Here is a 25,154-nt window from a genome sequence, read left to right on the forward strand (position 1 = left end):
GGATGGATGCCATCTGGTCCCATGGACTTTGTTTACTCATCTGCAAAGTGTGATCAGTAGTTGTGACATCTTAGACAATCAATGCTGCATTAATGTTGCATTTGCAATCCGTATGTAAATGTTGGATGTCTAGTTCAGTTGGATGTCTAGTTCATGTGAAATGTTAGGGTCTCATCATCTGCTTTTAGGAAAGTAAATAGTATGTGGAGAGTGACAATAAACAGGTGTGAGAGTTAGCTTGTGGATAGAGGAAAGTGAACAGAAAGACTGAAGAGATAAAGGGAGAGAGAAGGCAGGAGAGTTGGTGCACATAAGTAGAATCATAGAACTGTCAGGGCTGGAAGAGCCCCCAAGGATCATCCAATTCCAGCCTCCCTGCCATGGGCAGGGACAACTCATACTAGGTCAGATTGCTCAGAGCAATATCCAGTCTAGCTTAAGGCCCCCCTGGGATGGAGCTTCCACCACCTCCCTGGAGAACCCAGTCACTCACCACCCTCACAGTGAAAAACTTCTTCTAACATCCAATCTGAATCTACCTGTTTCTAGTTTTACTCCACCTCCCCCAGTCCTATCACTGCCTGACAGCCCTAAGGTCCCTTGCCCTCTTGTATCCCCTTACATATGCTGGAAGGCCAAAATAAGGTCTCCTCAGAGCCTTCTCTCCAGACTGGACAACCCCAGATCTCTCAGCCTGTACCCATAGCAGAGCAGCTCCAACCTCTGATTATCTGTATGACCTTTCTCTGGATATGTTCCAGCATGTCCCTATCTTTCTTATGATAGAGGCTGAAGAACTGGATTCAGTACTCCAAACTCCCTCAGGCTCTCCTCATAAGAGAAGTTTAATGTACATCTAGATGTGAACTTGAGCTCTGCATGTGTGTTCCCAAGTCATGAATGCCAGAATGAATGCCTGCTCATTGCTGTTCGTATGCAAATGTCTCTACAGACTTTATTACCTAGACATAAATGATTAATTGCAGAAGAAAGTGCCACAGAGGATTACATTTTATGCAAGCCTCTGATGACTTTTTAGCCTTGGGATACTCATTCCTCCTCTTCAGCTTTCTTATGGAACTCGCGGCTCTTGGCCCGCAGCTTGTTGACCTGCGACTCCGCAATGTCAGCTCGCTCCTCGGCCTCCTCCAGCTCGTGCTGGATCTTGCGGAACTTGGAGAGGTTGACGTTGGAGAGCTCCTCCTGGGCGGGGAGAGGGAGTGGTGGGAAAAGAGGCAGCATGTGGATGCCCAATATCTGCAAACTGGGCACATGGATTTGAAATACCACAGCCGGGCAGCGGGTTTGAAACCAAGCTAAGAAGCTACCCAGGGTGTTAAGTGTGCCAGAAAAGAACACCAGTGTCAGTAAGGCCACGGCCACATTACACAAAGATAGTCTAGGCAGAGCTCATGGGTAAGTCCTGATTAGAGAGACTAGCAGCTGCTTCTGACACCAAGGGTAGAATAGGAAGAAAGAAAGAGAGGCAAGAAATGAGGCTTAGAGGAAAACAAATAAAGCTGGAGAAGTATAGCTCCTTCCAAACCAGCAATTCTTACTCTTACATTCCTCATTCTCTGCTAGCAACAAATACATCAAAACAGTTTCAAAAGCTAGATAGAAGAATAAACCAACACAGAATTCCACCTCCACCAGAGGGAAGATTGGCTTTAGTCAAAGTGGTACTTACGGCCTCCTCAGCTTGCCTCTTGTAGGACTTCACTTTCATTTGCAGCTTGTCCACTAGATCTTGGAGCCTGAGAACGTTCTTCCGATCTTCTTCAGACTACAGAGAATTGCAAGCAAAAAAAAAAACCTTGTTTGCCTCTTCCTCTGAATTCAGATATGTGGAACAGAGGGAGGAACATCCTTTATTGAGCACTGCTGCCCAGAAGGACAGAAGAAAAATCCTGTTAAATGCCTCACTGCCTACATGAGAGATAAAAAAGCCTCTGGATAGCAACATGCCACCATTTTGACTTCCTGGATAGAGCATGTCAACATCAAGAGACTTTAAGCCTCACCTGGTAGGTCAGCTCCTTCACCCTCCGCTCGTACTTGCGCACACCCTTCACGGCTTCAGCGCTGCGCTTCTGCTCAGCGTCCACCTCCCCTTCCAGCTCTCGCACCTGCAAGGAGGAGCACAACTTTGGAGCTTCCCTGACACCTCTGCAAGGGATCTACTCACTCACATACAAATGCCAGCCCTACGCACCCTGGCCTCCAGCTTCTGGATCTGCTTCTTGCCTCCCTTCAGGGCCAGCTGCTCAGCCTCATCCAGACGGTGCTGCAGGTCCTTCACCGTCTGGTCCAGGTTCTTCTTCATCCTCTCCAGGTGGGCACTGGTGTCCTGCTCCTTCTTCAGCTCTTCTGCCATCATGGCTGCCTGATGAGAGCAAAGGGTCACAGGCATTTTGGTGCTGGAGACAGTCTGGGGGATGATCCAGCAGCAGCAGTGAAAGGAGCCCCCAGCTCACATCAGTGATGGCCTTCTTGGCCTTCTCTTCAGCATTGCGAGCTTCCTGGACTGTATCCTCCATTTCACTCTGAATTTGGGCAATGTCTGTCTCCAGCTTCTTCTTGGTGTTGATCAAGCTGGTGTTCTGCAGAAAAGCATCATTATCACAAGGTTGATTTGTTAGCTTGCAACACCCTATCAAGAACATTACAGAAATGTTGGGGTGTAACAAAATTATGCTAACAGGTTCAAGCAGCGGTAGCTGCAGGAGCTGCAGGAGCTGCTGCAGTAGTTGTTAGTTTCTCATCTGTGAAGTGTTTAAGGTTTTGTATAGGTATTCCTTATGTTCCTCACCGAAACGTTTCTCAATCAACAGAGAAGGAATTTAGACTTATATAGGACAAAAGGCCATTTCCAATCTAGTGGCAGTGAAAATGCTCTAGAATACTTGCAACAACATTGTTAATTATGTTAATGGCAGTTATTAGTGTATTCCTGCTTGGTTAATGATCAGCCTGAGTTTGAATTTACATCTCAAATGTAAATGCAAAAGTTGCTGAACTCAATTATATTGTAGGCTAACAAGCTCACATACTCCTCTGAGTTTATCACTCTAAAGGTATCTCCATTGTAGTCTAGTGAAATTTGCTCTGTATCTGCAGCTGAGAAGTCACTTTGAATGTTGGTTATCGGTAGTGCAAATGTTACAATGTATTTAAGGAAAGACAGTTACGGTTCAGCCACTCTTCATTATGTCTATGCAGGGAAAAGAAGTATAAATGTTCAAAGTGTTCCACAGTAACCTGGGTGTGGAGCAGCTGCACACGTTCACTGGCATCCAAAAGCTCCTGCTCAGCCAACTTCCTCGACCGCTCTGTTTGCTCCAGGGCTGCCCTGAGCTCCTCAACTTCAGCCTGCAGCAGGTTTGCTCTGCGCTCTACCATGGCCACCTGCTCCTTCAGATCTTCCTGCGCTCGGACAGCATCATCCAAGTGTATCTGGGTATCCTGGAAGGAGACATCAAACAGACTATGAGGTACAGTTTTCCTATTTCTTGTTTTCACATCAGTATAGAACTGATAGAAAAGTGGAAAATTTCCAGCTGGGCCAGCAGGCAGCCAGCACAAGTTTAGTTTGGTCATACCTTCAGGACTCCCTGAGTATTTCTCAGGTTCTTCTGTGCCTCTGCAGCCTGGCGGTTGGCATGGCTCAGCTGGATCTCCATCTCATTCAGGTCTCCTTCCATCTTCTTCTTCAGGCGCAGGGCTTCATTCCTGCTCCTGATCTCAGCATCCAGAGTGCTTTGCATGGACTCTACCACTCGGAGGTGGTTTCTCTTCAGCTGGTCAATCTCCTCATCTTTCTCTGCTATCTTCCTGTCAATCTCAGACTTGACCTGGTTGAGCTCAAGCTGGAGGCGCAGGATCTTCCCCTCCTCATGTTCTAAGGAAGCCTAGAAAATTATAAAAATAGTTAATTATATAAATAACAATTATATCTGTACTTTCACATTAAATATTACCTTGAAGAACAATGTACAGCATGAGATCAGAGATTGCAGTAATAGGAAAAGAAGTATTGTTGCGTATCCCAAAATTTTCATGTGTGCAATGCTCCCCATGCCTGGAGGTTATTCTCAATGCATATAATTCCAGAAATGATTATTGAGATAATAAACTAAGTTGTAAGCAAACAGTTAAGAAACTATACCTCAGCTTCCTCCAGGGCAGCCTGGATCTCAGATTTCTCCTGCTCAACCTGCTTCTTGACCTTCTCCAGCTCATGAATTGCCTTTCCTCCCTCTGCAATCTGCTCTGTCAGGTCAGAAATCTCCTCTGGGGGAGCAAAGACCAATGGCAGGCTCAGGCACAGAGCAGCAAGGCAAGGACCCTGCCACACCAACCTGACAGGCACCCCTGTCACCTGCAGGCACAGAGCCATGTGGAGCAGCAGGGCTGCTGGGTGGCAAGAAAGGGCACCCAGGAGCAGGGTGCCAGGCACTCACGCTGCAGGTTCTTGTTCTCCCGCTTGAGCGTTTCCAGGTGGTCCAAGGACTCCTCATAGGCATTCTTCATCTTGAAGAGCTCCGTGCTGAGAGAGCGAGACTCCTTCTGGGAGGCTTCCAGCTCAGCCTGCGTTTCCTCATACTTCTGCTTCCATTCTGCCAGGATCTGAGGAGACATGGGGTGTGAGTGTGGATGTGCTGGCCAGGAGGGCATGCTCTGCCCTGGCACCCCAGTGCTGGAGCCCAAAAGACCTTGTCAAAGTTCTTCTGCTTCTTGTCCAGAGCTGCACAGGCAGCATTTGATCTCTCCACGTCAATCATCAGGTCCTCCACTTCATTCTGCAGCCTCTGCTTTGTCTTTTCCAGGGAGGCACATTTGGCATTGACAGCTTCAACATGTTCCTCTGCCTCCTGCAGGCGCTGTGCCAGCTTCTTCCTGGGAGATGGTGAGCAGAAGTCCAGGTGAGGAAGCAAATGGCAGCCTGGAGTGTGCAGCCAGTGTATTCCTCACAAAAGCACACTTAGACACCTGATTGTAGGTGGTGGCCTCTTGCACAGAGGTGCAGGACTTCTCCCAGCCAGACACTGTATGTCCGTGCCTGGACTCTGGCCTGCAGGAGTTCTCTGCTGCTCAGACAAGGGTTCCTTTGCTATTCTGTGTCCGAAGAGATTTGCTGCTTCTGCCTTTCCCCTTTCTACCTCTGCTCTTAGTTACCATTTATCTCTTCCTGACAGCCCACCCCAAAGCAGAACATTGACTTCTTCCTGACAATACCTCCAGCTTCCATTCCTGGCCTCTGCCAGCCTACGCCACCTTCCCCACGTACTTGGCCTCCTCCAGCTCCTCCGTGCGCTGAATGGCGTCCGTCTCGTATTTGGTTCTCCACTGGGCCACTTCGCTGTTGGCCTTGGACAGGGCCCTCTGCAGCTCCCCCTTGGCTTCCTGCTCCTCCTCATACTGCTCCCGCAGCAGGTCACAGTCGTGGCGAGCAGACTGCAAGGCGTGGGCCAGGGCGTTCTTGGCCTGAGGGAAAAGAGTGCAAGAGTGAATGGAAACACCCTGGGAAATGTCCTGACTGGAATGCTGATGGACACTGCATTGCTCTTCTGGGAGAAGATGGCAAGGTCCAGACTGGGAAAGGAAGAGGCAGCAGTTGGCAGAGGAAGGCACAGACAGACTGCATAAAAGGGTCACCAGAGCCTGTCTGGGAAGTGCTGCACTGCACTGCCCAAGTGGTTTCTTTTACTGCCTCTCGTCTTGTTGACTCTGTGATTTCCTTGTATATCTGCAGCTCCTCCTTGACAGAAGGACTGCAATGGCTAATGGAGGGTTTGGAAAGCCTTCTCACCTTGATCTCTTCCTCCAGGTGCCTCTTGAGTTCCTCAATCTGCTGGGTGAATGCCTGCTTGCCTCTTGACAGCTGAGAAACCAAAGCATCCTTCTCCTCCACCTGGCGTGAATATTCACCTGGAGGAGTTTGCAGACACAGCCTTTTAGTGCCATGGGAGACAGCAGTGGGGACCCTCAGGTAACTTCTTCTTTACCTCTTTGACATCATTCATTTGCACATCAGATTTCTCCATGTCTCACCTGATTCTGTCTGCAGCCGAGCTCTTTGAGCATTGAGGTCATTGATCATGCGCTGATGCTCCTCCTCTTTTGTCTTGATCTCGCTCAGTTGATCCTCCAGGGTGCGGCACATCTTCTCCAGGTTTGCCTGGGTGTTGGAAAAGAGAAGGAGAGCAGTTATTGATCCACACTCTTAATGACATCTTGTGCTGGACTCTACTTGGTCAGTGAGCCTGTAAGGCGTTTCTGTACCTTGGCTTTGGAGACAGACTCCATGTTGCTGGCCAAGTCATCAATCTCCATCTTGAGCTCACTCTTCTCCTTCTCCAGCTTCTGCTTCACTCTCTGCAGGTTGTCGATCTGCTCCCCAAGCTCAGCGGTGCTGTCCGCGTGCTTCTTGCGCAGGGCGGCAGCCGTGGCCTCGTGCTGCAGCGTGGCCTCTTCCAGGTCACGACGCATCTTCTGGAACTCTGCCTCTCGCTTCTTGTTCATATCGATCTGAGCTGCTGTTGCCCCTCCTGCCTCTTCCAGGCGCTCACTGATCTCCTCCAGCTCCCGTGAGAGGTCAGCTCGATGCTTCTCTGCTTTTGCCCGAGAAGTTCGCTCGGCCTCAATTTCCTCCTCCAGTTCCTCAATGCGAGCCTGGGGAACACATTGGCACCCTTCACACCCATGCCCTTCTCCTGCCTGCCCTGAGTCTGGGTGAAAGAGGAGAACCCACAGAGACTTGCCTGCAGCTCCTTGATCTTCTTCTGCAATTGCATGCCCAGGGCCTGCTCATCCTCGATTTTGCTCTGGATCTGGCTGATCTCAAAGTCTTTCCTTTGGGCAAAGCAAACCATGTTAGAGCTCAGAGGAAACAGACAAGTTCCCCAGCCCTGTGCTCAGCTGCCCCACATGGAGCCACACTTACTTCTTCAGTTTCTCATCCAGCTGCTGCTTATCATTTTCCAGGTCCATTATGGAATCCTGGTTCATCTTCAGGTCACCTTCCAGTTTCCTCTTGGCTCTCTCCAGGTCCATGCGCAGTTTCTTCTCTTGCTCCAGGGACCCTTCCAGCTAAAGAGAAGAAGCCATCAGTGCTCTGCCAAGCAGCTCAAACTGCACCTCTGTCCTCTTCTTGCTCTTTGCCTGTGTGCTTACATCATCCACTTGCTGCTCCAGCTTGGTTTTAGCTTTGGTCAGAGTGTTGACTTTGTCCTCCTCTGCCTGCAGGTCATCCAGTGTCTGCTGATGAGCCTCTTGGAGAGCTTTCTTCTCTTTTGTCAGCTTGGCAATGGTCTCATCCAGAGCTGCCATCTCCTCTGTGAGGTTTTTCACCTTTGAGAAGAAGGAAGAGGTGTTAGTAAAGGAAGTCAATACAGCACAGTACTCTTTTGTGAGTTGTGAGGGACCTCTCCTGCCTCATACCTTGTTCTCAGTGGCATGCTTTTCCTTCTCCACCTTGGCCAGTGTTAGCTCAAGGTCATCAATATCTTTCTTCAGCTCTGAGCATTCATCCTCCAGTTTTCTCTTCTTGGCAGTCAGCTCAGCATTAATTTCCTCCTCATCCTCAGCCCTTTCAGTCACCTCTTTAATTTTGGCTTCCAGCTGGATTTTGGTTTTGATGAGCTGGTCACATCTCTCCTCAGCATCAGCCAAAGCATCAGCTTCCTGTTAGAGAAACATGGTTTTGGTTGCTAAGTACTGGACCACAGAATGTTTGGCTTTGATTATTTAGCTCTAGCTCTGCTTCCATGGTTATGGACAGCTCCTACGATTCCCAGTTTCTCTTACCCCTTTCATGCAGGTTGAAATGTGATATTGGTTTTCATGAAGAGCTAAACAGAAAAAAAAGTATTTTCTGCCCCAATCCCCATAACAGCCCCAAAAGAGAAGCAAAACAAAACCAACAAAAATGTAGGATGGAATTATTGAGGGTTTTTTTAATGCTGTAGGAGAAAAATAGAGTTTAGTTTCATGCTGTCCAATTTTTCAGCTCTTATCAAGTATTCTCTCCTGTGCTATGTATCAATAAGAGTTCTAAATATCTCAAAATTAAATGGTTTAGAATATATTTTAATGCTTTCCCTGAAATTTAATAACTGAATATAGTGAAGCACTTTTGATTTTTCCTTCCTCAGCTCTGCTTTGCTTAAATTGATATCCAGTGAAGATGTCCTTGGTGATTTCCATTGAAACCTGACTTTAGTTTGAAGCTACGAAGTAGACAACTAATGACACAAGAGCCTTGTGTAAGTGTTGCCAGAACTTTTACTCTTCTAAAGGACATTGCAGACACGTGTACAGTGTGTGTGTATCTTCATGGAATAGTAGCTGCAGGAGGACAGATGAGATATCACATATCATAGGAAATGACATTAGGCTATTTAATTTAGGCAACTGGTTAAAACCAGAGTAAGCAGTCAACTGCATTGTTCTCCAGACTGTGTTAAATGTATCTGTAAATCTCTAGTGACTATACTTGGATCTTATATTGTGAGCTGCATAGAGAACTCTATCTGCAGGCACAGAGAGTTAAAGAGTCATTCCAAAGTTTGAACCTCATGTGATAGTGTTGACACTGAGTGTTTAGATTTTACCTGTAGTTATTCATAGGGAAATATTCTCAAAGGAAATTTAGAGTGCAGTGTCATGAGAGAGGATTGAGATCTGACTTATTTTCACCTGGAAGAAATATACTGACAATACTCACAGACTGCACTTGCAGCTGCAGGTCATTTTTCTCCTGCAGCAGGGCCACCATTTTCTCCTCCAGCTCCTTCCTCTTGGCCTCAGACTTTGCAAGCTCCTCCTTGGTTTTCTCAAACTCCCCCTTCATGTTGGCCATCTCCTTCTCAGACTCTGCACTCTTCAGCAAGGGCTTGATCTTGAAGAACAGCTTCATCCAGGGCCAGTGCTTGACATTCATGAAGGATCTAACATTGTACTGGATGCAGAAGATGGACTCCCTGAAGCACAATTAAAATGCACATTGAATATTTTCTGTGTGACAAGTGCCAGCACTGTCCCAAATAGAGTGACCACTGAAAGTGAGCAATGTTTACCTCCTTTCTACCATTCTTTGGTACTCCACTCTTGCCAGGAAGCCTCTGCACCTGGCCTGTGTGCGGGTGATGAGCTGTGCCAGCTTCTCATCCCTCATCTCCTCCAGGAGTCCCAGCAGCCCAGCTTTGAAGAACACCTTGAGGAAGAGAGCATTGCAGCACCTGACTGCCAAGCAGAGCACAACACAGGCACACACTGAGTGAGTCAAGGAGACTGTACCTTGGTGTGGCCAAATTTGTACTGGGTGTGGTCCACATCGATTGACCCAAGAAGCTTCTCAGAAGCCTTCTTGCTGTCAATGAACTGTCCCTCTGGGATGGCACTGGCATTAAGCACCTTGTACCTGTGGGAGGGAGCAAATAGGAGTGAATTATCAGGCAATACAGGTCATTGAGATGAACTGCAGTCAACAGGAGCAGAGTGAGGCTGAGGAAGCTGGAATGTCCTCCCTTCTTCAGAGAACCCTGATAAAGTCCCAGTCTGATAACAAAAGTAAGGGAACTTCTGCTGTCTCTAGGTGATCCATCACAGATGACAGAGGACGTTCATCTCCAGCCATTTCAGCCCAATCTTTTCCACTGCAGCTGAGCTGCAGAGAATTGCTAAGGAGGAACATTGGCACTGTGTGTAGAGGCAGAAGGCATCTTCCCCTGAAACGTGCAGCAGATACTGTGGCCAAAGCAATCCATCTGAGTTTGCAGCTTCTGTCTGAGAGTGTGTTGTAATCACCTCCCAAACTGCATTTTTCAGTCTTGTCATCACTGGCTGGTTTAGCCTTCACAGGATTCCATCTTCACTGAGGCACACTGGCAGGGCTGAGTTGTGTGATGAACTGCAGTCACTGACATCTCTACCTTTCTTGCTGTCTCTTTTGCCAACCATCCCTACATGTTACCTTGCACATTCCAACATTCCCTCCTTCTTTCAGCTATATTCACATAGAGTTTGCATTACAAAATAGCCACAAACGGTAGCTTACAACTTAGGCAGTAAATACAGAATGGAGAGGAGGAAAGACACTGACCTCTGTTTGAAGTCAGCATAGAGGATTCTGCTGGGGAATCCCTTCCTGCAGATTCGGATCCCTTCCAGCACGCCGTTACAGCGCAGCTGGTGCAGCACCAGCTCATGCTCCATGGCACCTAAGGAGGTAAGACAATTATGTGGTACTTCATGATAAAATGCAGGAACAGTGGCTGCATGACACTTCCATTTCCCTCTGCTTGAGGCTCTTACCAGGTGTTTTAGTTTCATTGGGGATGATACAGCGCACAAAATGCGGGTGAGTGCTCCGCAGGTTGGTCATCAGCTTGTTTAAGTTCTCCTGTGGGTTCGTGACCAAAGAGTTTTCATTAACACTTAGAGTTCTGATGTGAGAGAAGTGTAGTAATAGATATATTGTTCCCACTTATATCTATCCCAATTTCAGTTTTGGGCATGGCAGAAAGTCACGAAACTGTATGAAGTGTTTTCATGAGGCTGAGGGGTGCAGACACTCAGAGAGGACTCCTGTGGTGAAGAGTCACCAGAAATCCATGGCAAAAGGCATAATTCTGAGTCTCACTCCATGGGAGACACTAACTATGGATGGGAAGAGAAACAAAAATGAAAAATTGGGCAAATGGAAAAAGGAGCAAGGGCCAAGTCTGCAGAGCAGGCTGAGAAAGGGAAGCCTAATGGGATTTGATGCTATTTGTGAGGATGCTTTTGACAAAGTTAGAGCAGAGGAAGACAAAAAAGGCTCCAGGTTCAGCGAGAGCAGGGCACATAAGTCATAGAGAAAAGACATGTCTGGGAAGTCCTACAGCACTCCTTTCCACAAGTATTTTTAAAACAAACTCTTTAATTACCTCTGATTTTAACAATCATTTTTACTATCTATGTCTTAACAGCCCTCACTTTAGCCCTAGTTTGGAGCAGAAGCAAACCTGCTCAAACACCTTTTTCACCATGTGAAAAACTGCTCAGAATGCCAGGCAGTAGCTAGATGCCGCAGGTGTTGGAACAAGAATGTTTCCACCTGCCTTAAGCTCTGCCCAGTGGTGGAAAGGTAGCTGGCCTTGGCATTGCCCTTATCTTCACATGTATCATTGTGTACAAACAATTCCATGCTATGGATTAGGCATAATCCATGGATGTGTCAATCCAGAGTTGAGATTCTCTGGAGCAGATAGCCAGATCTACCTTTGTTTTCCTAAGGCAAAGGAGGAGGAGTTTGATCCTACTAACTGCTGTAACTGAGAATAAAAGAAACTGCAGCCTGAACTATGTGTTCTTTCCAGCCTTTGAAGAAAGGCTAGATCAAGATGTATCTTCTTCAGCTGGCCTTAACTGACTTATACTCAATTCTTTCATGAATAGCTGAAGAGCTGGTTTTGGTGCAGATAAATGTTACTAGGTGCAGTAAAATGGCTTGCTGAAGTTAGTGTGAGTTTTCACAGGCTTCAAGTGAAAAGAGGAAAACAATACAGAGAGTGACTTTCATGCTTACCCTGAACAGAGCTGATACAGTCTGGAAAGAAGAACCCTTCTTCTTGCCACCTTTCTTGCCACCACCACCACCACCACTCTCTGAAGAACACCAAGAAAAGATAATTTTGCAACTTTGGTTTCTATTTTTTTTTCTCCCTGAGACTGCAAGAAGCTTATTCATACATATCAGACAGGCTAAGAAAGGAACCTAGGATGCAGCAGGAAATTGAGTCCATGCTCAATCTAAAGGAATACAGGACCGAAGTTGTGTGATAATCCAAGGGATTATCATGGCTGAGTGCAAGGCCTGAAATAGATTTGATCTTTTCCTTTGTTAATGAATTCAAGGCATGGGAGGCTCTGAACAACATGTAGCTTCTTTAGAACACTCCAGTTGGTATTCATGGCTTTGGCAGAGTCATTAAATTAAAATGAATATGTGAATTTGACAGAACTCACCTGCCTCTCCTCCAGCAGAGGCAAAGAGCAAGGCCAGTGTCTTCAGGGATGATTTCTGGTACAGACCCACAACAGTTTCATTCAGGGGGTCCTTGTTCTTGTCCAGCCAGCCAGTGATGTTATAGTCCACCGTGCCAGCATAGTGCACCAGGGAGAAGTGAGCCTCAGCCTTGCCTTTGGCAGGCTTGGGCTTCTGGAAGTTGTTGGACTTGCCCAGATGCTGGTCATAGAGCTTGTTCTTGAAAGAGGTGTCAGTTGCCTTGGGGAACATGCACTCCTCTTCCAGGATGGAGAAGATGCCCATGGGCTGGGAGAAACAAAAGGAAAGAGGAAGATGCAGAAAAGCAGAAAGAATCCCAAATAAAGAAGTAACTTCCTGAGCAGGACAATATTGATGCTCTCAGGGATTGCTCTTCTGCTCAGCAGAGCAAATACTAAAATAATCTCGATGTCTGTATTTACAGCATCACATTTATGCTTTCAAGCTATATCTATAAACATATAAAACCCTTTTCATATATAAATATATAACCCCCCTGCATTCCTGAAAATATTAGACACAGTAAATTACAGCAATACCTTCTCAATGAGCTCAATGCAGGCAGCCAGGTCCATGCCAAAGTCAATGAACTCCCACTCAATCCCTTCCTTCTTGTACTCCTCCTGCTCCAGCACGAACATGTGGTGGTTGAAGAACTGTTGCAGTTTCTCATTGGTGAAGTTGATGCAGAGCTGCTCCAGGCTGTTGAACTGCCCCATTGCAAACAGAGATTACTGTTAATGAGCATATAGGAAGCTGGGCATAAAGAGCAGCGTTGGCTTTTTGTACCAAATTACAGGAGGATCTATGAGTGCTCCATCTTTACTCAGCCAGGCATTAGCAGCGTCTGTCAATGTCTCCTTTTCATCAAGCTAAACTTTATCCATATGTTTATGACACCTAGACCATTAGGCCAGGTCAATGTGTCTGACCTGACTCCTGCTAGACTGGCCTAATTCAGTTACAGGAGGGTCCATACACAACAGTTTTTCCAACACTTCCTAATGTTCATTTCAAAACATTCTGTCTGTGGAAATGGAGTCTCTGCATTAGGTTCCAAGCATCATAGAATCATAGAAAGATCTGGATTGGAAGTGACTTTTGGAGGTCATCTAGTCCAACCCCCACTGCAGTCATCAGAGGCATCCTCAACTAGATCAGATTGCCCAGAGCCCTGCGAAGCCTCACTTTGCATACCTCCAGGGATGGGGCCTTAACCACCTCCATCTTAGTCTACAGTTTGAAATCTGTCAAAAACCTGCACTTGTGGATTTCCATTTGCAGCACAAAGATCCATGTGCAGCACAAAAAGCATTCCTTCTTAAGCATTTTGGCACACAATAGACTCGCTTCTAAAAGCATGGCAATAAAACACCATTCTTACATCAAAGATCTCGAAGCCAGCAATGTCCAGCACACCAATGAAGTACTGCCTGGGCTGCTTGGTGTCCAGCTGCTGGTTGATGCGAACAACCATCCACAGGAACATCTTCTCAAAGACAGCTTTGGCCAAGGCACCAACGGAATTGTACACCTGAAATAAAACCCATAACACTTGTAGTCATCATGCAGAGCAAAAGAGGCAGAGGGGGGTTGTCAGCAGAAGAAGGGATTTTACCTGCTGCACTGTTTGACCTTTGGTCACGTATTCATTCCCAACCTTGACTCGAGGGTAGCAGAGAGCCTTGAGTAGATCTGCTGAGTTCAGACCCATCAGGTAGGCAGCCTTGTCAGCAACTAAAGACCAAAGTAATCAGTTATTAAGGTATGAAGTGGACATTAGGTTTCCTACAAAACAAGTATTAGAAGGCAATTCTAGTAAAGATAGAATTATTAAATAAGATTACAAATACAATGCATCTGTAGTTCACCACATTCCACACAAATTCCAGAGCATTTATGTTGGTTATTTTTTCTTCATCTCTTCTTAGTTGCTATTGACTTTTTAATGAAATATCAGTTTAAAGATGTTTAAGTAGGCAGTTTTCAATAGCAAAGGCTGAAAAAAAGAAAGATAAGCCTGGGAAGGCGCTGAAGTTGCAAACAGTCACAGACCCTCTCAGAAGCAATACACTGCAATTTGTTTCACTGACTTGTAGTAGGCTAACTTTGAAGGCATAAAATCCAAGAGAGTCTAATATATGTGCCAGTTATGCCTTTATAAATCAACAGCTAAACACACTAGATAAAGAGCTGTGTTCAGATGGGCATCCTCAAACAAGAATTTGGGCATTTTACCTCCTGCTATGGCTTTTCCTGTTTGATCCAAACTCTGCCAGCAGGCACAACACGAAAAGAGGTTTGTTCAAGTATGCTTATGTAGTTCATATGAGGTGATGATAAAGAAAACATTTAGCAGATAGCTGCATGAATATTGGACACCACCCAAAAGATTAAAATTATGTCAAGAGATATTTAAGCTGGAGACTGGGGAAAAAACTTTCAGTGAGAAAGGATAGCGAAGTACTGCAATAGAGCATGTGTTTTCTTCAGTGTTTTCAGAAGCACTCTGAGAAAGAAAAGTAGTACAGTAAATGGAGTCCACAGGAGATGGAGGAAACAGACCTCTCACTGTCCTCTCCCACCTTTATGAGCAATCAAAGCTAGCAAAATGAAAGCTGATTTTACCACACTGAGAAATTTGATCACAAGTTCAGAGTAATCCTCAGAAGAGGATTACAATGTCTGCACTAGAACTGCTTTCAGTGGAATCAACCTTACATGCACTGCTCCAATTGTTCCCAGGTGCCATCTGTTAGAGATGTTGTTTGTACTATTGGCAGAGCCCTTTAATGCCAGAAGGCTGAGAGTCGTTATAGAGTATACATATCTAAATGTGCTGATTTAGAGCTGCTTCTGTAGTGCCTGCTGTTTACAGTTCAGTATTTAATGTGCATTTACCACTAGAAACAGTAAGGTATGAAAAAAGAACAAAATTGGAACTGTATTTCACTTTTGGGGAGGTAGCTTTAATCATGAAAGAGTTGTCTCATCCTAGGATACTCTTCTGTAGTGCTTTCCTTTGGCTATACTTATGCCATGATCACAGCTATTATTTGCTCCTTGCATCAGCTTGCAGTTAAGTCTGAGCTTACCTCCACCCCCCCAAAAAAGCACACCTCAAGAAGAAAGCTCTCACTAGGGTGTGTTTAAGATATGCACAAATAACTTTGGCTTCATGAATATGCTTTCATGGCCTTTAAAGGAAAGCACCTTGAAGAACTCTAGGCAGAGCAAAGGTGACAGACACATCATAGATGTGTATTGTCAAACAGAAGCCCTGCAGATACACTGAGACCCTACAGAAGATGTAGAGTGGTGTGAATCACGGCTGCAACAGGAATCTTTTGAGCCCCTCATGTAGAATGAAGTAGCACAAAGCTCTCAGTTTGGGCACTGTGAGTTGCCTCCTGAAAATAGGCTTTGAAGCAGAGAAGCTTCTGAAGTTGGGCTTCTTGTCAGCTGGAAATCTCACCACTAGGAGACATCTAGGAGGTAGATGCCACTGGATATGTAAACATGAGTCAGGGTGCAGAGTGGCTGCCAGTTGTGTGGAGGTCAGGGAAGCTGCTGGTGCAGAGGACAGCCAGTTGACTTTGTGTCTGCCCAGCTCCACTGTGTCTGCCCAGCTCCACTGTGTCAGGAATGGAAGCCTGCTTTGGGATTCACTGGGCCTTGTACTCTTGCATAGCTCAAAACAGTCTGCATCTTCCACTGAGCTGTGCTTTCCTTGCCTGATCCTCTGATCAGGACACACTGCTGCTCTACAGTAGTAGCATCTGGGCAGATGAGCAGGCTGAGTGCAGGGTTCTGAGCCTCAGTCACTGCCTGTGCCAGGGAGTGTTTGGTGTAAGCTGTGCTGTGCCTGTATTGCGCTGGTACCTTCTGTGCCGTCAGGCTCTGCCTGCTCCTCACGCTGCTTCTGCTTGAACTTGAGGTTCCCGTAGTGCATGACAGCCCCTGTCAGCTTGTAGATGGCTGTCTTCTCGTCAGGAGTGAAGCCCAGGATGTCAATGGCACTCTGCCAAGAGAGTCACTTGAGTAAGTGGCAGGCCTGTTAGAGGGCAGAGTGCAGTGCAGAAAGCTTGCCTGTGCTACTCACATCCGTGGCCATCAGCTCTTCCTGGTCGTTGATGCTGGGAACTGTGATCTCCCCTTGACTCACGTACAGGTAGTCGTATGGGTTGGTGGTGATGAGTAACATCTCTGAAAGGCAGCCACAAGAGGAACAGGTCAGAGGTGAGAGGCTCACAGAGGAAGGCAGTGCTGTGCCCTGACCTTGTCTGCAGGAGTTTGTGATCTTCCCTACCGATGAGCTCTGGCTTCTTGTTGGACATGATCTGGTAGAAGATGTGGTAGCTTCTTTCTGCCTTGAGCTGGAAAGTGACTCTGGACTTCTCCAGCAGATCTGTCAAGGAAGGTAGGACAGAGTTGTGAAGGAGCTGAGGAAGGTTGGCAGCAACAGCCCCAGGCCGAGGTGGTCACTTACACGTCTCGATGTCAGCAGAAGCCAATTTTCCCGTGGCACCAAAATGGATTCTGATGAATTTACCCTGAGAGGAGCAGAAAAGCCAGTGGAGGTGTGTTGTAGCAGCAGTGGCTGCTGAACATTGGAGCCCGTGCACTGGCAGGAGAGAAGTCACTTTGTGCCAGGCCACAACTTACAAAGCGTGAGGAGTTGTCATTCCTGACGGTCTTGGCATTGCCAAAGGCCTCCAGCAGTGGGTTGGCACTGATGATTTGATCTTCAAGTGTCCCCTTAAAATAGAAATCTGAATGTCATGATACAGCTCAGGGATCAGTCTGACAGGTGCCGGTTCCTACACGCAGAAGCTCACCTGCATCTTGCCTGTTGGCTGCTGCTCCTCCTTCTTCTTGTCCCCACTGGCTGCAATTGTTGCAAAGTACTGGATGACTCTCTTGGTGTTCACAGTCTTCCCTGCACCGGATTCTCCACTGCCAGAGCAAAGGGAGAAGCAGAGAGCCTGTGGTCAGGCAGGAGGTCCCCTGGCACAGGGCAGCGCCACGGGGAAGAGAGAAGGGAGGGTACCTACGTGATGAGGATGGACTGGTTCTCCCGATCTGTGAGAGGCAGAAACAGAGAGACTTTGTCAGTGAAGAGCACACAAGCCTGAAAATGTATGCAGCAAACATAACTTTATGCAAGTTTTGTATGTTCTCTCCTAACACAGATTTTCCAGTTTCAGTTCTTTGCAGAGCAATTTGCACCTCATACTTACCTCTAAACATACCCACAGCACTCTTTGCCTCTAAGTTATTGAGACAGGGATTTGATGAGTGAGTATGAGATGGATAGGGAATTCACTGCAAGTCATTCAAAGTCACAAAGTCTCAGTATCTAAATGGTCGCTGGTTGGTGTCCCTTAAGAGTTTCTACCAAGCACAATACCATTCAATACTCTCATACACAACAGGACAGTGCACCCTCTGCAAATGTGCAGATCATACCAAGCTGAGTGGTGCAGTTGAGAGATCGGTGAGAAAAGGTGGCATCCAGAGTGACCTTGACACCACTGAGGAGTGGACTCATGAACGTTATCAGGTTCAACAAGGCCAAATGTAAAGTCTGCACCTAAGTTGGAGCAATCCTTGGCATTGGTCCAGCCTGGGGGAGAACAGGCTTGAGAGCAGAGAGAGAAGGGCTTGGGGGTGTTGGTGGCCTTAAATTTGGAAGTGAGCTGGCAACATATGTTTGTAGCCCAGAAAGCCAATCAGATCCTGGGCTGCACAGAACAGTAGGTTGAGGTAGATGATTTTGCCCCTCTGCTCCACTCTTGGTAATATCCCCTCCAATTCTGTAATCTCAAATAGAGGAAAGATGTGTTCTTGTTAGAGTGAGTCCAGAGAAGGACCATGAAAATGAGCTGAGGGCTGTAACACCTCTCCTATGAAGAAAGGCTGAGGGATTTCAGATTGTTTAGCCTGGAAAATAGTAGGCTCCAGAGACAACTTATTGTGGCCTTTCAGGGGCCACTAAAAGGGATCTTTAATTTGCAAGAGGCTTGTTTTAGCTTGGATATATCAAATGAATATGGAATGATGGGAGCAGTGAGCCACTGGAATGGGTTACCTAGAGAAATTGTGGAAGCACTCCAGGTCAGGCTGGGCAGAGCTCTGAGCAACCTTATCCAGTGGCAGATGTCCCTCTCAATGCTGAGTGGAAGATCTACCTATTTTTCTAAAGTCCTTTTCAGCCCAAACCTTTCTGTGTTTCTCCAATGCCTTTCCATGAACAATGACTCCCTTGGAGCCATGTGCTGCTTCCCCACTGCACTCCATGCTCACTTATTTACTGCATGCCATAGAATGTTTCTGATTTGGATTTAATTTTCTGCTACACAGGCTGTGTTTAGAGCAGAAGAGAAAGAGACAGAAATGATCCATCACAAAGGAACCCTAAGCCTGCATAATAGTTCTGACCTCTATAGCACAGAGAAGAAACAAATGGAAAGGTGGAAGCAGAACCTGCAGTGATATCTAATTCTTCTTTGCTTTTATATGTTGTTTACCAGAACAAATCTGAACCTTTCCTGCAGTTCTTTGATGAATTAACTTTCAAATCACACATGGATCTCTGCCTTAGAACCATAGAATCAACCAGCTTAGAAGAGACCTCTGAGATCATCCAATCCAACTTATCTCCCAGCCCTGTCCAGTCAACCAGACCATGGCACTAAGTGCCTCATCCAGTCTTTTCTTGAACACCTCCAGGGATGGTGACTCTACCACCTCCCTGGGCAGCCCATTCCAATGCCAATCACTCTCTCTGGCAACAACTTCCTCCTAACATCCAGCCTAGACCTCCCTCCGCACAACTTGAGACTGTGTCCCCCTATTCTGTTGCTGGTTGCCTGGGAGAAGAGACCAACCCCACCTGGCTACAGCCTCCCTTCAGGTAGTTGTAGACAGCAATGAGGTCACCCTGAACCTCCTCTTCTTCAGGCTAAACAAGCCTTGTTCCCTTTCACTTTCCATTACAGACATCAGAAGACTCCATGCTCTGCTCCATATGATTTATCTGTTTTCCTGACACACCAACTTTGGAGCTCCTCTTTAGCAGTACTGATGTGAAAGAACTCTGCTCCATCTGACAGCAGTTCATGCTATGACTAATGATGTGCTAATCAGGGAAACTCTGATTGCATTGCAAATCTTTCTTGTGGAACCTGAGAGCCACTCACCAGTCAGCATGAACTGATAGGCGTTGTCAGAGATGGAGAAGATGTGTGGAGGAGCCTCCTGGCGCTTCTTGCCTCGGTAGGCCAACACCACCTCCGGGTTGTACACCGGCAGCCACTTGTAGGGGTTGACAGTGACACAGAAGAGACCCGAGTAGGTCTGTGGGCAAGGGAGACAGCAGGTTGGCTTCCACTCAGCCTGCCACAGCAGCTCCTGCTGGCCCCCAAAGGCAGACTGCTGCTGCTGCTACTCACGTAGATCATCCAGGCTGCATAACGCTCTTTGAGGTTGTACAGCACAGCAGGTTCGTGCAGGTGGGTCATCATGGCCATGTCCTCGATCTTGTCATACTTGGGAGGGTTCATGGAGAAGATCTGATCATCCTTCACGGTCAGGGTCTGTCAGAGGAAGGAAAGATACACCTATGTCACTGGAGACCTCAGAGTGGGAATTAAGTGCTATTTGTGAACCTTGCATTCCACTCACCTCTCCTTTTTCAGTCTTGACGGTGACCTTCCCTGACTCCCTGCTCTGGATTGTGCTTTTCACATAGGATTCCTTTGCATGCACCACAAAGACAGATGTTTTGGCATCAAAGGGCTTGTTCTGGGCCTCGATTCTCTCCTTCTCTGACTTGCGGAGGTAGGGAGCTGCCTCCCCAAAGATGGCCATCTCGGAGTCTGACGACATGGCTGCGCTTCACTGCACGCAGCACAGCACGGGCCTGGAGTGGGGAGGCACAGTGATGGGTGAAGGAGAAAACACCTTTGGATCACACCCTGCAGTGCTACACTCTGCAGCATGCTGCTCTGCCTCTTCTTGTGCTTTCCCCTCTCTGTCTTATCTACTTTTCACCACAGATATCTTCCATTTTGCAGACAGATATATTTGATTGAGACTATTTTTGGTTTCTCTCCCTTATTCCAGTTTGCATGTTGAGATCCAGTAATGCTTCAGTAAGCTGTACAGAATATTTGGATGGATCAGCACAACATAATTTTTTCTCTATGAAGCAGAGATTACAAGGGAGGCTTCTCCAATTGTACATTTGCTCATCCTTTCAGATTAACTTGTACCAAAAAAGGAAAACTTCTCAATGAAGAAATATCAGAGGGATTTGACATAATGTCAACTATTTATGTGCTGTTCATTTATCTTCTCTTTCCTGGATTTCTGTTTGCAGGCAGTCTGCTGTTCTGTATGGCCAGAAGTCAGCTCTTACCCAGCAGGTACCAAACAAGTATGTCCAACCAGGTGATGAAAAGGAAATTTGTCTTTAGACAGATCAGTTAGGATTGCACTTCATTAGTAGGTACAGGTGAAAAGGGAATGGGAAGTGCCCATACAGCTGCATAAAAAAGCAACATCTTGGGGAGTCTGTTGCTATGGAGTAGGTAAATCAGAATCTTACCTCTTGTGATACCAGCTGGCTTTCAGACTGGAAGCTGGTCAATACTGAAAAAGAGAAATGACAACTTCCTTCTTACTTTGCACAGAATCCCAAAGACAATCACAGGGACTTGGAAGCAGAAAGAAAATCTCTCTTGGTACAAACACTCCTTTGAGGACAGCAGTTCAAGGCAGCAAGAATGCAGTGGGGCTCTGCCAGCACCCAGCCCTCTTACCTTGAAGCTTTCCGTGGAGACAGAACAGAGCTGCCTTACCAGCACTTTTATAGGTTCTGCTTTGCACAGACAACTCCCCCCTCCTCTTTCTTAGGTCAAAAAATTTTTGGCAAAGCATTGTCTGGCAAACTTGCCTGAGTGCATGATTCCCATTCGTGCTCGGGGATATATTTAGAAATATTTGAAGTGAATAAATCTCCTATAAATATTTTGACAAGGAATCTGAAAGGAGGAAGTGCTGTCTGGCAAAGAGCAGGGCACTGGAGCTTGGAACCCTTGGCTTTCCTTTTCCTGACTCTGAACTGCTCTTTGACATATCACATTTGTGTCTCTCAGGACTCAGCAGTAGTGAGCAGGTTTGCTATTACAAAGAGCTTTGAGGAGATTCTGCTCTGAAGTGTTTTGGGAATAAAGAAGAGGATCAACCTAGTCCAGTCTAACTCCGAAACTTTGGATGACAATTTGAGTGTGCTGCTGCACCCATTTGCAACTCCTTAGCTTTTTTGCTAGCTGCTTTCAAAAAATGAGAGAAGTCTGCTTATCCCCTTTATCGGTTACATCTCTGGTCATGATCTGACTGTATTGCCAATGGGCTACAATTTGAAGCTGGATTTTAAAGGCATCGTTTTGCTGTTCTCCATATTGCCTTTGGAATGGGCTGCCCAGGAAGGTGGTGGAGTCACCATCCCTGGAGGTGTTTAAGAAAAGACTGGAGGAGGCACTTAGTGCCATGGTCTAGTTGATTGGATAGGGCTGGGTGCTAGGTTGGACTGCATGAGCTTGGAGGTCTCTTCCAACCTGGTTGATTCTATGATTCAATATCTGGTAGTGCTGGTTTGCTCAGACGTGCATCTAGCAGAAGTCTTCTTAAGGCCAGATTAGCAGTGGTTGTTGTTGTTTTACATCCTTCATTTTTCAGGTTTATTGGTAGTTTAAACTCACCAGTTTGCTGCTATTGCAGATGCCTCTGACAGTGGCTCTGGGCCTTGGACAGAAATGCAAGAATCACAAGCACATCTCCTGCAGCCTTCCCAAGCACAAACACCAGTACCACAGGATGGTAGAGAACTCCTGGGAGGCTCAGGATCTTGACATGTCTAAGCTGTAGATATGACTTTAGGCTCTGGATCTTGACATGTCTAAGCTTTATTTTTTTTCCTTCCCCATAGGAATCCAGAACAAATCTCAGGTATTCTCCTGGCAGCTTTGTTCAACAGAAGGCATTAACAGGAATAACCTTTCTCAATCTTAAAATGCTTCATCTTTCTAAAACAAACAAACAAGCAATTATTATCTTAAGCAAATTTCACCAAGGTTTTGGATACTCTTATAGAGAGGAAGAAGAGCACTTGACTTGTTCTGACACATCAGCAGCAATGTGTTGTGTCTTGAGACAGAGAGGTTTTTATCTACATGCAGATAAGTCCAGTTGTGCAGATGGCTTCCAGGCTAAGTAGGATTGTTCTCAATGAAGGTGAACGTTTAGTAAACCTGGGAAGAGATGCATTGAGTAATGAGGAAACCCCCAAAACCTTCACGTATCTTTTAGCAATCCAGAGGGAATGTTTAAGGTATGCCCACTTCAGGGAATGAGGTTTGGTCGCCTCTGGCACTATAGATGTGCATCAGGCAGCACAAAATTTATATCATACTTGTGGAAGGGATGTAGGGGAGACAGACACAAGTAGAATGCTCTAGCTGCTTTATATAGTGAAAGTTTGAGCTTGATAGGTGTCCAGTAGATCTGTCATCTCCTTTGCAAAGAGTTAGGTGTCATCTGCTATTTGAAGTGCTTCCATGGAGCTGGGATGAGGTGCTGTGATTCTATCTGAAGGCTCACGCTCACAGTCAAATGTCTGGGGGGGTGAAGCACTGTCAGAAGGGTCAGAGGGGCTGACCAGTCACTGCCTTAAAGAACTGTCATAGGTTTCCAACACTGCATGTTCAACTGAAACATCTGAGCTCAATTATACTGTTATGAGGCTGCCAAGGTCTTTCTGAAGAATAAATGTAGAGGTTTCATCATTTCTGCTTGAAGAATAATGAGCACTTGCAGAAACGCTATTGAAGACATGGGAAAGGTCTCATCCTCCAGCACACAAAACAGGATAAAGGGAGAGACAGAAAATGACAGATTTCCCCCTCTTTTTCTGATGCATTGTGTCGAACAAGGGTCAGCCTGCCTGTTCTGTGTGTGGCACAGGAAGGGAACACCGAGTTGGATCTGCAGGTTTTTGATGAGCTTGTCTCTACCACTGACATAATGGCTTGAGAGTTGTGCAAGAACTGAAAGCTTAGCAGCTCAAATCCATGTAGCTGTAGCAAACCTCTCATTGTTTGAACTCTGATTGAGGTTCTCTGTGACCCTGGCAACATCCATTTCTCCAGTCATTACTGTGTTTGGGTATCTACTAGGAGCTGCAAAACTATTCCTTACGTTTCAGCTTCCTTCTTGTCTCCACTGCACATATTAATTAGAGAGGATGACTTGGATTGCAGCTCACTGGTTCAAAGATCACACTCGCAGTATATCATCCTCTCTGTCAGTTTGACATCTTGTATTTGGTTTCAGCTCCTAGGGTAATGGGAATCATCTGGGGAGGCAACAGATTTCAGAAGGAATGACAGATGACTTGTTTTTCTCTGCTCTGTGTAACTTCCCTTGCTAGAAATCCAGTTCTGAAGGAGCACCATGCTTTCATCTACCTAGCTCAGGTGCCAGCTCCTGCAGTAAGGACACCACCAGGTCCCAAAGCCTGTTCTGCTCTTTAATATCAAGTTTCCTGTTGCTGAGAAGACTCAGAGGAGTGAGGCTATGGTTTGCTAAAGGCTTTCCTAAAGTCACTACCCTACACTTGGCACTCTCTGTGTCTAGTAAGTTGGTGGAGTACAAGGACACGATTACCAAGAGTTTTCAAAACCATTGTAGGATTCTATGTTTTCAAGTAATGCAAATATCTCATCTTCATCACAAATCTGTTACTGTGGTGCCCTACTGTCTTACTGAGAAATAATGTCCAGGCTGAACCTTCAGAGCCACTGCTTGTGCTCCATCACACGACTTCATCACTTTTTCAAATGCCACGTCAGGTAGTTATAGGTTTGGATAGTGATCCCCAGCCCCTTTGCCAGACTAAGCTCCCTGTAGGCTGTGTGCTGACCCAACTTGCTATCCTGCTGCTGCACTCTCCAGTTTATCCACACTGCTCTTGAATAGAAAGAAAAGAATCAACTCCTTCAATATGATGGTGCCACTTTTGCCAATGTAGCCTAATATATAGTTTGTTTCTTTCCCAGTAAGAATGCACTGCTGGCTCATGCTCATGTTTGTCACCTGGACACCTACCAAGGACACACTTTCTATCTTCACTGTCCAAGCTGCTGATGGAAATGTCCAACAGTGTGGACTACAGTGTTGAACCACTGTGCCTGCTATGGACAGCCAGCTGAATGCCAAGCCATTCATCCCTATACCTGGAATGCAGGGCTCCAGCCAATTTCCAACAGATCTAGCAGTCCCATAGTCCAATGTGTTCTTATGAATCAGATTGCTGTAAGGAAAATGTCCAAATCCTTACTAAAGTCCACTTTTTTTCCCTCTCATCCCCTTATCTGTGCATGTAATTATAGAAGTAATCTCTTCCAGCACAATTATTTTTCTTTCCTTCTTCACTTCACTTCACTTCACTTCACTTGGCGTCCTATAACTTTTGAGGGCTTCTCAAATTTTGAAGTTGCAGAGAGGAAAAATGGAACTTTAAATTACTTTAACAATAATAAACCTCTGCTTTGCCATTTGTTTTCCCTACATTACAATGATCAGTAGAAAGAGAAAAAGGGAAGAAGAGAGGGAAGTATAACCAACAGTTGGAAATTCCTTCAGTTTCACAGAGAAAGTGGCTTGTAAATTACTGCCAAAAGTGGTTAAGCCAATCAGCACTTTGTATTGCCTTTCGTGCTGTTTCAGTCACCTCGGATCTAGAGAAGTGAAAGTCACCCAGGCCAGAGCAGCAACATAGTTCATTACATTTTGGTTCATTAATTTTGGTTCATTACCTTTTCTAGTTAATATTCATAGAATCACTGATCTGTCAAGGTTGGGAGGGACCTTAAGGATCATCCAGTTCCAACACCCTGCCATGGGCAGAGACACTTTCCACTAGGTTGGGCTGCCCAGAGCTACATCCAGCCTGGTTTTAAAACCTTCCAAGTGTAGGGCTTTCACCACCTCCCAGGGCAACCTGCCCCAGTCTCTCACCATCCTCATGGTGAGCAAC

At 46.2% G+C, this 25,154-nt stretch overlaps 1 protein-coding gene across 3 annotated transcripts; it reads right to left on the minus strand.

Annotated features, from left to right (window-relative positions):
• Positions 1-923: 923 nt before the first annotated feature.
• Positions 924-19,942, minus strand: LOC135179388 (myosin-1B-like). 3 transcript variants are annotated; one of them, XM_064151142.1, is made up of 38 exons: positions 19,739-19,942; positions 19,507-19,650; positions 19,255-19,411; positions 17,107-17,134; positions 16,891-17,008; positions 16,718-16,810; positions 16,542-16,605; positions 16,362-16,460; positions 16,155-16,258; positions 15,935-16,073; positions 13,671-13,789; positions 13,437-13,586; positions 12,592-12,762; positions 12,033-12,319; positions 11,573-11,669; positions 10,318-10,405; positions 10,106-10,223; positions 9,301-9,424; positions 9,081-9,217; positions 8,729-8,984; positions 7,444-7,686; positions 7,177-7,353; positions 6,947-7,092; positions 6,765-6,855; positions 6,286-6,675; positions 6,055-6,181; positions 5,813-5,931; positions 5,291-5,487; positions 4,716-4,899; positions 4,464-4,629; positions 4,169-4,293; positions 3,603-3,911; positions 3,262-3,465; positions 2,478-2,603; positions 2,216-2,386; positions 2,025-2,129; positions 1,691-1,786; positions 924-1,203 (listed from the first exon to the last, which is right to left on the minus strand). In XM_064151142.1, the coding sequence occupies exons 1-38, from the start codon at positions 19,940-19,942 to the stop codon at positions 1,051-1,053; spliced, it is 5,826 nt and encodes a 1,941-aa protein (XP_064007212.1). In that variant the 3' UTR covers positions 924-1,050. The 3 variants fall into 3 exon arrangements, with proteins under 3 accessions (XP_064007212.1, XP_064007209.1, XP_064007210.1); XM_064151139.1 differs by having other exon boundaries at positions 11,573-11,652; positions 12,013-12,319; XM_064151140.1 differs by having other exon boundaries at positions 11,573-11,648; positions 12,009-12,319.
• Between the last annotated feature and the right edge of the window lie 5,212 nt (positions 19,943-25,154).

The sequence above is a fragment of the Pogoniulus pusillus genome, chromosome 11 (assembly GCF_015220805.1).
Source record: "Pogoniulus pusillus isolate bPogPus1 chromosome 11, bPogPus1.pri, whole genome shotgun sequence".
NCBI classification, from domain to species: domain Eukaryota; kingdom Metazoa; phylum Chordata; class Aves; order Piciformes; family Lybiidae; genus Pogoniulus; species Pogoniulus pusillus.